The 14,309-nt window shown below is 42.5% G+C and overlaps 1 protein-coding gene across 11 annotated transcripts in view; it reads right to left on the reverse strand.

Annotated features, from left to right (window-relative positions):
• Positions 1 to 2,977: 2,977 nt before the first annotated feature.
• The window catches only part of acaca (acetyl-CoA carboxylase alpha), a 33,316-nt gene continuing 21,984 nt past the window's right edge, over positions 2,978 to 14,309 (reverse strand). For 10 of the 11 annotated variants that reach the window (XM_034606922.1, XM_034606932.1, XM_034606931.1 and 7 more), the window contains 17 exons: positions 14,062 to 14,217; positions 13,816 to 13,962; positions 13,109 to 13,378; positions 12,473 to 12,570; positions 12,158 to 12,278; positions 11,929 to 12,039; positions 9,325 to 9,468; positions 9,094 to 9,214; positions 8,114 to 8,210; positions 7,428 to 7,524; positions 7,207 to 7,342; positions 6,941 to 7,118; positions 6,743 to 6,855; positions 6,002 to 6,156; positions 5,259 to 5,429; positions 3,312 to 3,448; positions 2,978 to 3,196 (listed from right to left, as the gene is read on the reverse strand). In XM_034606922.1, coding sequence (XP_034462813.1) covers positions 3,055 to 3,196; positions 3,312 to 3,448; positions 5,259 to 5,429; positions 6,002 to 6,156; positions 6,743 to 6,855; positions 6,941 to 7,118; positions 7,207 to 7,342; positions 7,428 to 7,524; positions 8,114 to 8,210; positions 9,094 to 9,214; positions 9,325 to 9,468; positions 11,929 to 12,039; positions 12,158 to 12,278; positions 12,473 to 12,570; positions 13,109 to 13,378; positions 13,816 to 13,962; positions 14,062 to 14,217 — 2,394 coding nt within the window. In that variant the 3' untranslated portion in view covers positions 2,978 to 3,054. Of the gene's footprint in view, positions 3,197 to 3,307; positions 3,449 to 5,258; positions 5,430 to 6,001; positions 6,157 to 6,742; positions 6,856 to 6,940; positions 7,119 to 7,206; positions 7,343 to 7,427; positions 7,525 to 8,113; positions 8,211 to 9,093; positions 9,215 to 9,324; positions 9,469 to 11,928; positions 12,040 to 12,157; positions 12,279 to 12,472; positions 12,571 to 13,108; positions 13,379 to 13,815; positions 13,963 to 14,061; positions 14,218 to 14,309 lie in introns of those variants that run through there. The other variant, XM_034606930.1, reaches the window with a different exon arrangement.

Raw genomic sequence — 14,309 nt, forward strand, 5'->3', positions numbered from 1 at the left:
CCCTCTCTCTGCCAATCTGTACATATGTCCATGCATCCCATCCTCTTGAATGCTATATTTCAAGAAGGCCTTGGGGGTATTTCTTGAAATTTGGTACAAATATTCACTCGGACTCAAGGGTTAACTGATTTGATTTCAGTGGTCAAAGGACACACAGACCTCATGAGTCTGGAGACTGAAACTGCACTGGGTGGTGGAGGCACACAACCTCACTGTGGTAATTCTAAATATGTTACTCATCTTTCGCATTAAATGTCCAAAATAATGATTTGTACAAAACAAAGATTTAATTAAATGTTCACTACATGTAACTTTCCTTAACAACTTTAACAGTTGATCATTGAACATTATATCTCAATGTCACTTATCACATTCTGCTCATATTTTTTACATTAATGACTTGTTAAGGACAGGGAACTTTTACCTGTAGTACTGCATCTTACAATGTCATCCTATGTTAATACTCTAATGGAACTGCACCAAATTGCTCATACTCAGTTATCAGTTCCCTAAATGTGCCTAAAACACACCCTATCCATCAAATTCCTGGATCCATCACCTCCATCCCGATCTGCAATACAATGCAAAGGGATCTTTCCTGACCCACGCCAACGTCCGTCCGTCAAGTTCCACGAAACCAAACCTCCCTCTCCACTTCAGTGGTTGAGAACCAACCTGACTTCTGCAGTTCGCCACTGATTAAAAGAATTAGCCGGCCTAGCATGCCACCAGAAATGAGCAAAAGCCTCTGGGAGACCGCAGAGACCAAGCAAGGCACATTTCCAATTATACCACCAAATGACTCATTTTCTTATTGGGCCTCGTATAATTGTGGTGGGTATTGGGTGCTTGCAACTCAATTTGTCTTACATATTTGTTGGTAGGGCGGTAATAGAGTTGACAGAGCCGAGGGGATGATATGAATGAACGAGACAAAATAAAAAAATAAAAAAGGATGAGATAGATCCCTCAATATTTGTTTGATCCTCTTCATCCTCCTTAAGACGGTTGAAGTTTAAAAGCCAGGAAAGAAAACGGCACTTTAATCGTCTGAGGATTGAGGAAATCGGAAGTCTATCGTTTTGGAGTAATCAGAAAACGTCTCCCCGGAGTAATAGACTTTGCTCCGACTGCTTAAATTAATGAGGTTTCCCAGTGACGTGATTATCAGTCCTGAGGATCATCAATACATGAACAAAATAAATGACAAATTAAATTACTGCAAATTCTTGGAAACTTGAATTTTGTTAAATCCGATTACGTTATTTTTCTTTTTTCAAGGAATAAAAAAAAAAAAAAAATTTCAAAGTTACAAGTTTCTACACAAATACAATTCAGACTAAGTTGGATAAGCTTTATTAAAGTTTTAGACACATATAGAGCTTGTCACTGTAAATTCTTCTCCATTCTTGTATAGAAACAGCCAGTTACTTATAAAGCAACTGGATTATATGTCAACATAGAGGCACATTAGAGGGACAGCATCGACCATGAAGCCATTTCACATTGCCAACATTGCTTTTTCTCATCATAACATCTGACAGAGTGGATTGAATTCAACATGACGGTACCGTTTTGCTTGTTATGTATACTCTATTCTTAAAGAAACAAAATAAAAAAGAGAAAACACTTATTATTCACTTTCCACGACTTCCCCGTCTATCCAGCTCAAGTGGAGAATATGAGATTCAAGTTTTGTTTTCAAAAAAAAGAAAATATTAAGAAAATAAGTAATATGTCATATAAACAAAAGGTACAAACATTAAATAGAACAGTTATTGTGGATTACAGTAAAATTAGACAACATTTCAGACTTACAGTAGAGGTCCGCTCATTCAAAAAATGTTTTAGTTGAAACAGAAAAAATTATCGGTATTAGGAATAACAAAATAAGATGCCGAAAAAAGAAATAACCTAAAGGTGAAAAAAGACTATTAAAACAAGCATGCTATTATCCACACTGCGTAGTACCATTAACAAATCCCATTTAAACTATTATCCACTCAGTGTATCACATTTTGCATCACTTGCATGTATGTATGTGTGTATGTGTGTGTGTGTGTGTGTGTGTGTGTGTGTGTGTGTGTGTGTGTGTGTGTGTGTGTGTGTGTGTGTGTGTGTGTGTGTGTGTGTGTGTGTGTGTGTGTGTGTGTGTGTGTGTGTGTGTGTGCACCTGTAGTCTACGCTAGAGGTTTATTTCTGGCTTTCAGTGGAAGGGAACAGTCCTCAGTAAAGTGCACGTACAGCAGCAGCATGTGTGTACTGTGTGAGGGCGAACAGAAGGGACAGCTGTGTGTTTTGTTGCGAGGCGAGCGGCCCATCGCTCACTGCGGGGTAACTGTGAAACAGTCAGGGTCTAAAAAGGGACCCTGCCCCTGCTCCCTGTGGGGCTCTCCTGTCCAAATCTGCTGCAGTGTTCCCTGTCTTTGTTCATTAACTAAGTGCTCCCTACGGTGGAGTTTAAAACCCCCTTTTTCTCTCCCTGCCAATGCCCCCTGGGTAATGTGTTGTCATTGTTGAGCTGGTCATCAAAACACTTGCAAATCTTAACAAGCATATGTCACAAACCAAGATGCATTTATAATATGACAACGTTATATATATATATTGTTGTGCTCGCTCCTGTTCAAAAGGATGGAGGCCACTGATTATCATGGAAGCATAAACATCCATTAGAGCCGACTTTGTAAACTCCGTAAGTGTTATATTAGTCTCTAGATATTTTTTTTAGGTCATCTTTCAATTGCACTTAAAATACAAAATACATGGATTCATCTACACACCACCATACGCGTAAGACAATCTAAAAAATGTTACCAATGATGTCAGTCGTCTTTTATTTAGTCAGATCAATCTCCAACGCTTCATTAGTGACCTGGCGGCAGCGAAGGCCATCTCGTCGGCTCCTCCAGCCACAGGGTTGAGTGCAGGCCTCAGTCAGGAGCAGCAGCGGCCGAGCCAGGCTCTTCTCTTTTTTCCCCCTGTTTGGCTGTGGTCGTGGCCCGAGCCGTGATTCAGACGGGCGAGAGAAGGGAGGAGAGGCCAGGCTCCCGACTAGGAGGAGGAGGAGGAGGAGGAGGACGACGTCTCCATGGTGGACAGGATTCGCACCACCTCTGCTCTCTGCGTGGGCGAGATGTGCTGGGTCATGTGCACGATGGAATCCATGGCGACCTCTGGGTTGGCTTGAACGAGGCTGAAAGTAAAGAGGAGAAACAACTTTAAAATCCTGCGAGGATTTCGCACGTGTGAAGAAGGGTGCAAACTAGTTGTGCCGTAAAACTCTTAACCACGTTGTTTAGAATCCTCACCTGCGAATCTGTTTGAGGATGTGATCGCGGCGGATGTACTTGATGTTCTCGTCAATGACAGACCTGGCCCCCTCCTCTTCGGCTAAATGCCTCTCCAGCCATCCCACCACCTCTTCGTTGTTATCCCACAGATAGGCCTAAATAATGCAGGGAGAAATATCATAGGAGGGAAGATGAATCAATAAAGCAGAGAAATCAAACCTTTTCTCATGGTTTGAGTATAAACTAATTTAAAACCTCCATAAATATGGTATGTACAGTATAGGCAGACAAAAATATTACAAATCAATGAATAAATAACAACAACAAAAGAGCTGGACAGGCACAAATAGATGGGGCCCTGATGTTTTGTTGACTGGACCTGACGGTGAAAAAATTAGCATTCATGAGAGCCGGCATCTCCGATTCCAAACAAAGCCAGGCTGGAGGGCTTAGCAAAGATTTGGGGGTGGAGGGGTTTAATGGGCTCTTGCCTTTTTTATGAGCAGTCCTGCTTGAGGTCCACGAGAACATCTAATGCCGTTATTAATCATTTTTAATCTGTTTGCTTTTAATTAAGAAACAGTGTGTTGCTCTCCTATCTGCACGTGCCAGGGCTGTGATTAATTGTGGCTTAAGACAGCCAGTCCTGATTGGGGATATTATATCAGCTAACAAGAAGGCCACGTCTTAGGAGATCTCCGATGCCGGGGCCGGCTCATGTCGCCCCCCCCCCACGGCTCCTACTCTGAGCCCGAGACTGGGCCAGAGGGAACCACAGTATTTATGGATCTCTGAGGGATGTTTACTTTCATTAACGACGATCATTTAAAAGGAATGATGACTACTTTTTATTTTAACTGGCACACCTTGTGGGAAAACGGATGGGAGTTCAGGGATTAAAAAAAAACAACAAAAAAAAACACTTCTGTAATTAATCCTACGAGCTAACAAGGTGTTTACTTGAATGAAGCTACACACATTCCTGAAAACAAGCCTCGGATTTGAGTGAGGAATGAGCCGTTTAACCCTAGATTAAGAGAAAACGCACTTATCAAAGCATCACAGTTACTCATTAAAGAAGACTGGATATAATGATGACTTTGGATATGAGCAGATACACTGTATGAAGTTTAAAAAAAAAAAAATCTATTTTTGTCCAGGAAACCTGATAAAAAAAGGTTTAATACACAACCGATACTGTGCTTTCTTGTCATTCAGTCTCTGATTTTTATAATGTAAGAAGTTTGGTGTAATTTTATGTTGATTTGAATTTGAATTTTTTGAACTGTGCTAGCTGAACCTAAGTTGAAATAACTGACTTCTGTTTGTCGTTGAGTTTAACAAAGCTCCTTTAAGAGTGTCAAATTCTAGGAGGTGATGTTTTCACCCCTGTCTGTTTGTCTGTAAGAAAGATTATATGAAAACTGCTGGAGGGATTACCGTGAATTTCGGTAGCATGATGTGGAAAGGGTGAGGAAAGAACAGAATGAATTTTGGTGTGGATCTAAATGAGGGGGTGGATCTGGGAATATTTTTATTTTCCACTTTCTTTAACATTGTGAGATTTGGCATTTTCAACATTTTCGTTGGTTTCTCAGAGAATAATTCATGAATCTTTACTTATTTTTGTAAAACAGATGTATTTAGGGGACCGATTTATCAGTGTTTGTGAAATGTGGTGCAGATCCAAATAAAACCTGGATCTAGTGAATGGGGACTGTTGGGACTTGGCAGAGGCCTGCATTCTAATTAGTGCCCTTCTAGTTTTTATACACATATTGCATGTTTAAATTGTAGACGAGATGAATAAATTAAAAGAACCGAGAATTATACAATGACTGCACAACATTACAGGTTAATGTCAAAATCATAAGCTTCCATTTCAATGAGATATTAATTATGGTTTTCTACAGCTTCCACTCAAGAGTCTACAGAACAAGCATGATGGTACGTCGGGGGTTTTACCTTGACGGCCCCCTCGGCCTCCACAAACCAGCGGCGCAGCATGGCCTGGATCTGGCCGTCTGTCAGCTCGCTGTTGGCGGCCTGGATCTTCCTCTTCACCGTGTCCTCTAGCAGCAGACGCCGCAGACGCCAGTAGAAGAACTGACGGGACGTTTGCCACTCCAGGATATCCTGAGAAATGCAGAAGACAAGCGGTTCATGTTATTGAGAGCAACTATCACCCACGTTTTAAATATTATTCGATGTCTACACATACGAATGAGTACTTCATTATTTTGAACACAGATTTCTCTGCTGATAAAATGAAGGTGAACATACAGATCAGTTCAGTTAGTGAGTCTTTAGCAAGTCCACATAAAAAAAAAAAGATCTCCCTGACTGCCATCCATCCGTGAAACACCCTTCTGGTCATGTGAGCAAAGCGAGATTGTGTGTGTGTGTACGTGTGTGTTTGTATGTGAAGGATGGGACTGGGAAGGCACAGAATGAGGTGGGACCTGCCTGGGGGCTGCTCTGCGGTTGCTAAGGTGATGGACCAGGGTCATCAGAAGATAATTATGAGGACGAGTCTCAGCAGCTCGGGGAGACCAAACATTATTCACTGGGCAGGTGCGGCAGCAGCTAGACTGATACTTCCCCTGTGGGCTTTTCCGTTTATACACATACCGCACATTTATACTGGAGCAATACATGCACTAAAGATAGCATTTAAAAAAAAAAAATAAAAAAAAAGGAGTTCTCACCGTGATGACGCCCTTCTCTTGCATGCGACCTGGGGTGTCATGGAGGTCTGCAAACTGCACAGCCACCTGGTGGTAGATGGGCAGCAGGAACTCTTCACGCTCCTTCAGCTGGGTCTCCAGCTCTTTACGATCAGGGGGGCTCAGCTCTGGGGTTCCTGTTGGAGGTTTTCAAAATAAAACCATCATTTAAATCAACAGATTCAAACATTTGCCTGACTATGCAGACGAGGAACCTTGTGGAACATTGCAGTCCTCGGCTTGACCAGTTTCTACACGCAGCTGTGAATTAACTCCTGCTAACAGAAAACCCCTGGTTGCTGTCACTGAGGACTGATTTCTGTCAATTTCTATCTGTAAGCTCTCAAACCCCCCCACCTTCATTCCAACAGTTTGCCCAAAGCATCAAGCCCCCCCCACCCCACACACACACACACAACGCAGCATTGGACCAAAGTTCCTCTGTGCACCCCTCCAGTGAAATCAATAGCCTGTTCAGGAGTGACAGGAGAGCTGGTGATTGATCCGAGTGAGCTGTGATTGACACATCTCCCGGGGGAACTGCATCAAAGATGATACAATCAACACCAAATAAAGGACACGAGTGAAAGCACACATGCTCCCACCTGATATATGGTTCCTTTCTAAAACAGGATTGGCAGCGAGAGGGACTACAAATGAGAACAAGGCCGAGTGGGGGGGGGGTCAAAGAAGACCTTTTAGTTCGATCTCAACAGGACTCACCCAGTCGTTCTGCCAAACTCAGGTAGACCGGATCGACTCTTCTCATGGTCTTCACCAAGTCCTTCCTCCTAAACTTGATCTCCACTGTTCCTTCAGGCTCCAACACGCCACCGCTGAACGATGAAGAAGGATTTCATTGAGCCATAGGTGCTGTGATAAAGATGTTTCTTATTCGTACCTTTTTTTCATCCAACTCACCGGCTGTCCTTGTCGGCGTACATCTCCATGTGACGAGGGTTGATGGTGGGATCTATCACCACCCAGGAGCCTCCCCTCAGCTCAGCCTGCGGGGGAATATAAACCAGTACCGGCTGCCTGTATTCCCTCAGCCCGTCCACAATGTAGGCGCCGAACTTCAACACCTGGTCGTACATATCTAAGGAGGAACATTTTCTGATGAGACACAGCAAAGAGTCAAACCCAAGGATTACTCATTATTAAGGAACGGGGGGGGGGGGGGGTACCTTTCATTCCTCCAGAAAAGCCCCTCCAGTTGGCAAACACCATGAGAGGTAGGCCTTCTCGGTTCAGGTCCTTAATGGCCTGGGCAGTTTTGAAAGCAGAATCTGGGAACCACACCTGTCCTGCTTGTTGGATGATCTGAATACACAAGTCAGAAACATCAGCATTATCAACCCTTGGGTACCAGTTCAATCTTGAGTATATGCATCGAGGGAGCCCTCACCTTCGCCTCCGAGTCCAGATTGGCTGGATCAGCTGGGATCGACAGCTCCACGGACCTGGTTTCCACAGCAACCACTCCAGTGGGTATCCCACCCAGTCTGAGGAGACAGGACTTTTAGCACCCACGTCTATAAAGTACCTTCACTACATTTTATAATGGCAGGAGAACTACCTCTGCCAAGAAGGTAACCTTGTCATCCCGAATTATTTTCCATTTTCTATTACATTGCGAAAGAGTGTGTTTTTCAATAATTTTCCTGCATTCCCAAGAAATAATTAGACTCTAGCAATTCTAGTTTGTCTTGGCATAATCCAGATTTCCACAAAAGTTGGGAGAAGGATGGGACATAGAGAAATGGATGGGCCAAGAGAAAAAAACTTACATTTTTGACACAGATTAGGAAAAAGGGGCAAATCCAGGAATTATTTATCACTTTATTCATCATTGCAAGGTGTGTTTTATTTCACTTTTTCATCGACTTCCCAGGATAAAGTGGATGGATTTTGTATTTAGTAGGCTTAAATCTATTAGTTTGTTCAATTTGGTGCAGGTCCAAACAATTACTGGATCTAGCAGATTTAAATGGAGTTTCATAAGGGGATTATTGGCAGAGATATGCACTCTATAGTGCCATTCTAGTTATCTAAGGTGTAAAGAGATGTAATCTTCGTTTAGAGTTGTGTTACCTGGCTCTGCCGACCACGACACTCTGAGCCCACGGCTGCATAATCTCCATGAAGGAGCCGTGGTCAAAGAAGCCACTCTGCCACGATCCCTTTGGAGCTTTGTACACAGAGATGAATGAAACAGGGAAGAAAGTCAAGTTAGTAGAGTTGGAATGAATCAACTTTCAGAAGACGTTATCACTTTCCCTACTTAAAAAAAAATCCCTGTTTCTATTCCTCATGCAGTCGGCGGCTGTGTATTTCTGAATCTGTAATCTTGGCAGCTACCATGATGGATGACTGTATAAAGAAGCTTGCTCAGCTCTTTTACTGCCTGCACACCCTGAGAAACATGCCCAGCCTGGGAGGTTACCATTCAATTAAACCTCGCCACTCATCACTACCGGAGACGTTGACTGGCCTCCCACACGGTCTACTGGTCTCTTTACTGTCGTTAGCTGTAATTACACTGGAACCTGCTCAGTCCTGACCTGCAGTGTAAAACACACTGCATCCATTTCGGTTCTACCTTCAGCAGCATGATGCTTGGCTTCACTGTTTCTCAACTGCTTCACTCAAACTATTTCAAAAGTTAACTTAGAAATTTGATGAAATGGTACATTTTTGTATTTATTTTTAAATAGCACACAAACAAATAGTGGGACTCTACAACTGCTGACAAACCTTTTTGGTAGAGTAAATTGCAATGTATGAACCATTGTCATAGTTACATCCATGATACTATAGGAGTCTATACAACTTCTTTTTACTCAATTTCAAATTCAGTTTTTGGAGTACAGTAAGGTTTGAATGTTTTATAAACAGACCTTATTTAATTATGAATATTAAATGTGTAAAAAGTTAGGGAAGCTGAGCTTTCAAATGTTTTTTTTTTTTTTTTTTTTCAACCAACAGTCTTAAGTGCAAAGAGATTCTATTTATATTAATATGAACACAGAAAAAAAGACTTTAGTGACTGATGAACAGATAAGACCACTTACTCTGGCTGGGACGTCCTGCCAACATCCAGCGAGGGTCATACGGAGCTTTGGTTGGAACAAACTCTACTGGCCGATCTATGGGATCCTTGGCACTGAGGATGGGCACTGGACTGGATGTACACTGAAGAAAGATTTTTGGTTTAATTTCAAAAAACAGATAACTCTACACATTGTGAGACTTGTATGAATTCAGGATTGAGCATCTTATTCAAAACAACTGCTAAAAATTACCTTGGGCATGTAGGCGAGCCATTCCAGAATATTGACGACTCCTTCAAAGTCATCACAAACCGTAGAGTGGGTCACACCATTGTTGTGCATGATCTGAATTCCACCGAGCTGGTTGTTCGACGTGTACACTTCTCTGCCCAGCACCTGGAGTTGGAAGAAGAAAGGTAAAGGTAATCGATCTGTTTTAATATTGTGCTTTTCTAGTCTTGATGACCACTCACAGCACTTTACAGTACGGTTTTGCCATTCACCCTTCATACAATGAATCTATGTGCAGCACTTTCTCTATCACACATCACTCACACATTGCCGGCACAGCTGTCTGGGGCAATTTAGAGTTCAGTGTCTTGGCCAAGGACACAGGCGATCGAACCACCAACCCTTTGGTTAGTGGACAACCCACTCCATTCCACAGCTGACGAATAGGTGTGGATTTTACATTGGACAAAAAAATGATCAAGGCATAAACCCTGGTGAAAAACAAGGCCTTCATGTTTACAATCCACTTAGACACATACAGGAGTAAAAAATTGCAGTGTTGCTCTTGGAACTGGCGTGGAAATCTGGAGCAGCGCTTTTCTGCCCAGTTTAATTATGTGAAGATTTGGCCTTTAAAAGCTTCCTGTCTCTCATGCCTCCGATGGCGGCAACAGTCAATCTACCGTATGTGTTGCGCAGCCTTGGCAGACAACAGGAGGTGTTGTCACTAAGTTTCTCATTTGTGGAGCTGCTGATCAACGAGCTTGCACACAGTCGCAGACATGTCAGGGAACAGCTGGGGCCCTGAAGTACACGGCATGGCCCCACTCCCTTGTCAATGCAGGTGATCAGCTGTCAGAAAACTCTCCGTCACAGCAGACCCCGCCCCCAAAAAACACTTGATTCCCCTACATGCTAGCAACTGGCTGAAATTCCCTGTTGCTGTATTTCTTAGTTTATCAGAACTGATGGAGGCTATTGTGTAACACTGATAGAGAAGGTGCAGAACAGTGCCAACCCGAAGCCATAAAAATCTCTCTCAGCCCGCCCTATTTTCATAAGCAGCTTAGAACAGGTGGCACAGTCCTGACTTGCTTCCATAAAAATCAGGGAGAAGCTCAAACCCTACCCTCGACTCTCACCTTTTCAGCCATCATTTACTTTCTTTATTACCGTTAATGGTTATGTATCTGGCTACAAATCTAGGGCGCTCTCCTAAAGCTGTCAGTAAAGCCTGCGGGCCTGAGAAACATTGCAATCACCTTGACATACACAAAACCCCGGCGCCTCTGGCCGTCGCCGGCTTCATTAAGATTCTACAGCAGGGAGGAGAGGATGGGATATAGGAGGAGGGACGGAGGGAGACGACTGGGAGGAAAGCAGAGGCCAACTGGATGTAACAGCTCACTGGGGTATTTACGCTAGTAGTTACTATCCAGTCCCCATGAAAATATGAGAGCTTTTCAGCCGATAATGAAATGATGATCTCTGGGTGGCAGCCTCCTGCTCTCCATTAAGTTTCAGTTAATAGCCAAGAAACCACATGATCAACGAGCAGGAAAAAACACCCTTCTTGCCCATGTGGCTTGTGAGATCTGTACCATTTTAAAACAAACACATGATGCACTGTACTGCAATGCATTGCCTACACAATGTAGACACTTGTCAGTAATCATGACTACGAGTCTAATCGCACAAATACAGCTCCACAGTGGGTGCCATATAAAAACAATTGCTATTCCAGCAAATAGATATGCCATTATTGGGCCATTTACATGATTTGTCATGTTGCAACCCGTTATCTAATTTAAAATGGAGTCATCTTAATGCACTGACAAGGACAGAGAACGAAAAGCAAGATGAAAGCAGGGACTGAAGCGTAAAGACGTAAACACACACACACACACACACACACACACACACACACACACACACACACACACACACACACACACACACACACACACACACACACACACACACACACACACACACACACACACACACACACACACACACACACACACACACACAGCATTCAGAAAACAATTTGCCTCAGCAAAACTTCATTTTGATTAAAAACAAATGATATGGGTGTCCTGCATTGTAGCCTCTGGCATGTCACTCTATTTCTATGCAAATACAACTTCATGGTTCGCTTTCAATTATTCCACTATATGAGTGGCAGGCGGGCCTGTCACTGGGATCGGGAAAGAGAACTCGCAGAGCAGCGCAAGGCAGGAGGAAGCAGAGTTGGGACAAGCTACAAAATAATAGCACCATTTTCAGTTTTATTTATTTCTTTGATATAAATGTAATTTATGAAAATACTGTTAATTCTACCCTGTTTGTGATTATATAAAAAAAAACACAAAGCCCACAAAGAGCTCTTTTCCAGATCTTTTAGCCCTTCCTCTCATATCAGCAGAAAAATGTTAAAGCCAGCTAATGAATAAAAAATGTATAGTGAATTCCTCATTAAAATGCAGATGTCAGCTGTGCAAATTCAGAAACAATTAATTTGGTGCTCATTCAGTGTTATGGGAAACTGTGCAGGCAAACAACAGGATTGTGTATTGAACCGAAAACACATTTATATTAGAAAATATTTGTGGATGATTTTACCTTGTTGAGAGCTCCAGCTCCAGTAAGAATAATATGAGAGTTGTCCACTTGGATGGTTCGCTGTCCAAGCCTGACCAGATAGGCCCCGATTCCAATGGCTCGACATGTGACCTATAGGATGATAATGTTTGTCTCTAAGGAATCTCATGGAAGCAGGGATCAGGGATAACGAGGAGACTTCATGTGTGCGTGTGTTTTCTGTACACAAGTGAGTCCACTTCAGTCTTACCAGGTTCATGGTAATGATCTCGTCATAAGCCAGAGAGGATTCTCCAGCTATCATCCCAGACCCTCTCAGGTTCTCCACACCCAGTCCTTCATCCTTTCCAATGATGTCAGTGATCTTGTACCTGTTGGACAACACTTGAGCTGCATTCACTCTGAGCCAGACGTGACCTTCCACCAGCTTTCCGCCTGCAGTTACCTCTATCACATCCTCATGGACTTAAATCAGCGGAGTCACGCTCACTTGACTGATATTACAGCAGCTGGAAGATTAATTTCCTCACGTACAAAGATTTCATATGTTGTAATTATGACCTACCTGGATTCTCCCTCATCCTCCACATGCTCACAGTGCACCGAGTTCAGGGCTGAGACCTTCTTGTAATCCTGAGGTGTGAGGTAGAGATACTTGAAACCCTGCAGGGGAAAAAACAATGACTGCTTATTTATGACAGACAAAGATACAGGGGCAGAAAACAATAAGTCTTATAAGGAAGAAAAGAAAGAAGAAAGGAAAAAGGGACAGAAAAGGAAAAATAAGAGCGGAGAAAAGAGGGAAAAGGAAAAGAGATACATAAAGAAAAAATACACAAATGCACAACTATAAAAAATGCACAAAAGAGCAACCAGGTGGATGTATGAAGTTAGAAAATTCAAAAAAGTAAAATTATTAATTTGTCAATAAGTTGTAAGGACATTTGTGATCCAAGAACTTTAATGTCATTGCGCAAAAACACGAAATGACAAAAGTGTCATCCTAAAATCAAATTGTACCTGCTAACAAGATTTACAGAGGGAATATAAAAAAATATATATAATATTAATATAAAAAATAAAACAAAAAAACGATATCATGCATAAATACAAGCAGAAGTCTAAAATGCTTTGACATTTTGAGATATTCTAGAGAAGCCTTCAACTACAGTGCTCTGTGATTGAGACAAAGGTGGCTGACCTTATACGGGTCTGCTGGATCTTGCCACGCCACATGGAACATGTGTCTTATTTCCTCTGCCAGCCCGATGCGGGCACCGCTGTTGGCTGCGATGTAGATTCGAGGGATTCCGCTCTCTCTGGCCATTTCGGAGGCTCGCAGGAACAAAATGTCCTCCTGGGGCCCGAATGAGCCGATCTTGTGCGTGATGTCATTGCTAATAACGATGATCTCACGTCCCGCTGGATACTCTGGAGTTCGCAGGGTCATCCGCCAAGCCACCATACCAATCTAGATAGACAGAGCAGAGGCCCAAAAGAATGACTAAATATCATATATATCTACTGTATCATAAATACACAGTAAATAGTTGGTGTTTTTTATGAATTTGAGGGCAATGTGTTTACTAAAGAGTTGTAGCTGAGAATAAGAGCAAGTGTGAGAAGTTCCACATGTTATGCTCTATGACTGAGACTACAGTATCTTATCATTTGGTGTAAACAAAAAAAAAATCACAAGACATATGCATTAAGTTAATCCATTCAATAATAGACTAAAGAAACTCAAGCACACAGTCAAAGAAACACAGAGACACCTAGGGAGTAAAAAGGAAATTACACATTTTGAAAGGGGAGGTGGAGAAATAAAGAAAAAGGTCATGTCAAAGTACATGTGTATTATGTATTTTTTTTATATCTGTATTCATGTGTCAAATAAAAAATACAGACCTCGTTGCCTCCTGGCAGTCGGTTCATCTGCACCAGTTGACCTTGGGCGTCTAGAACCAGCTCAGTGAAGGTGAGCAGCTCAGAGGGAAGAGGGCACTTGGGTAAGTAGGCAAAGGCCTGACTTGAATGCCACAGCTTTTTCAGAGCCTGGAGAAAGAAATGAAATAGTCCAAATAAAATGATTTAGTATTCATTAGCAGAATCTATGCACGATGGTCAGGAAGTAAGTTTCTCTTTGAACTGTACCTGTCGGAACATTTCTGGGAAGTCGTAGACGTAGGTGGTGCCCAGAGATTGTGCTTGGAAGCGCTTGGACTGCAGCAGGTCCTTGGTGACGTAGGGTGTGTTGATGAGCATGCCGTGCAGTGGACCCTGCTTGTCCCCGTAGGCTTGGAACATGATCTGAACAGAGAAGAAACAACAGTCACTTTACAGATATTCGGACATTTTTAACAACCTTGGGATTAAGGTAACAAAAATCTTTGTGCCTCATA

This window comes from Hippoglossus hippoglossus, chromosome 14, assembly GCF_009819705.1.
Source record: "Hippoglossus hippoglossus isolate fHipHip1 chromosome 14, fHipHip1.pri, whole genome shotgun sequence".
Classification (NCBI taxonomy): domain Eukaryota; kingdom Metazoa; phylum Chordata; class Actinopteri; order Pleuronectiformes; family Pleuronectidae; genus Hippoglossus; species Hippoglossus hippoglossus.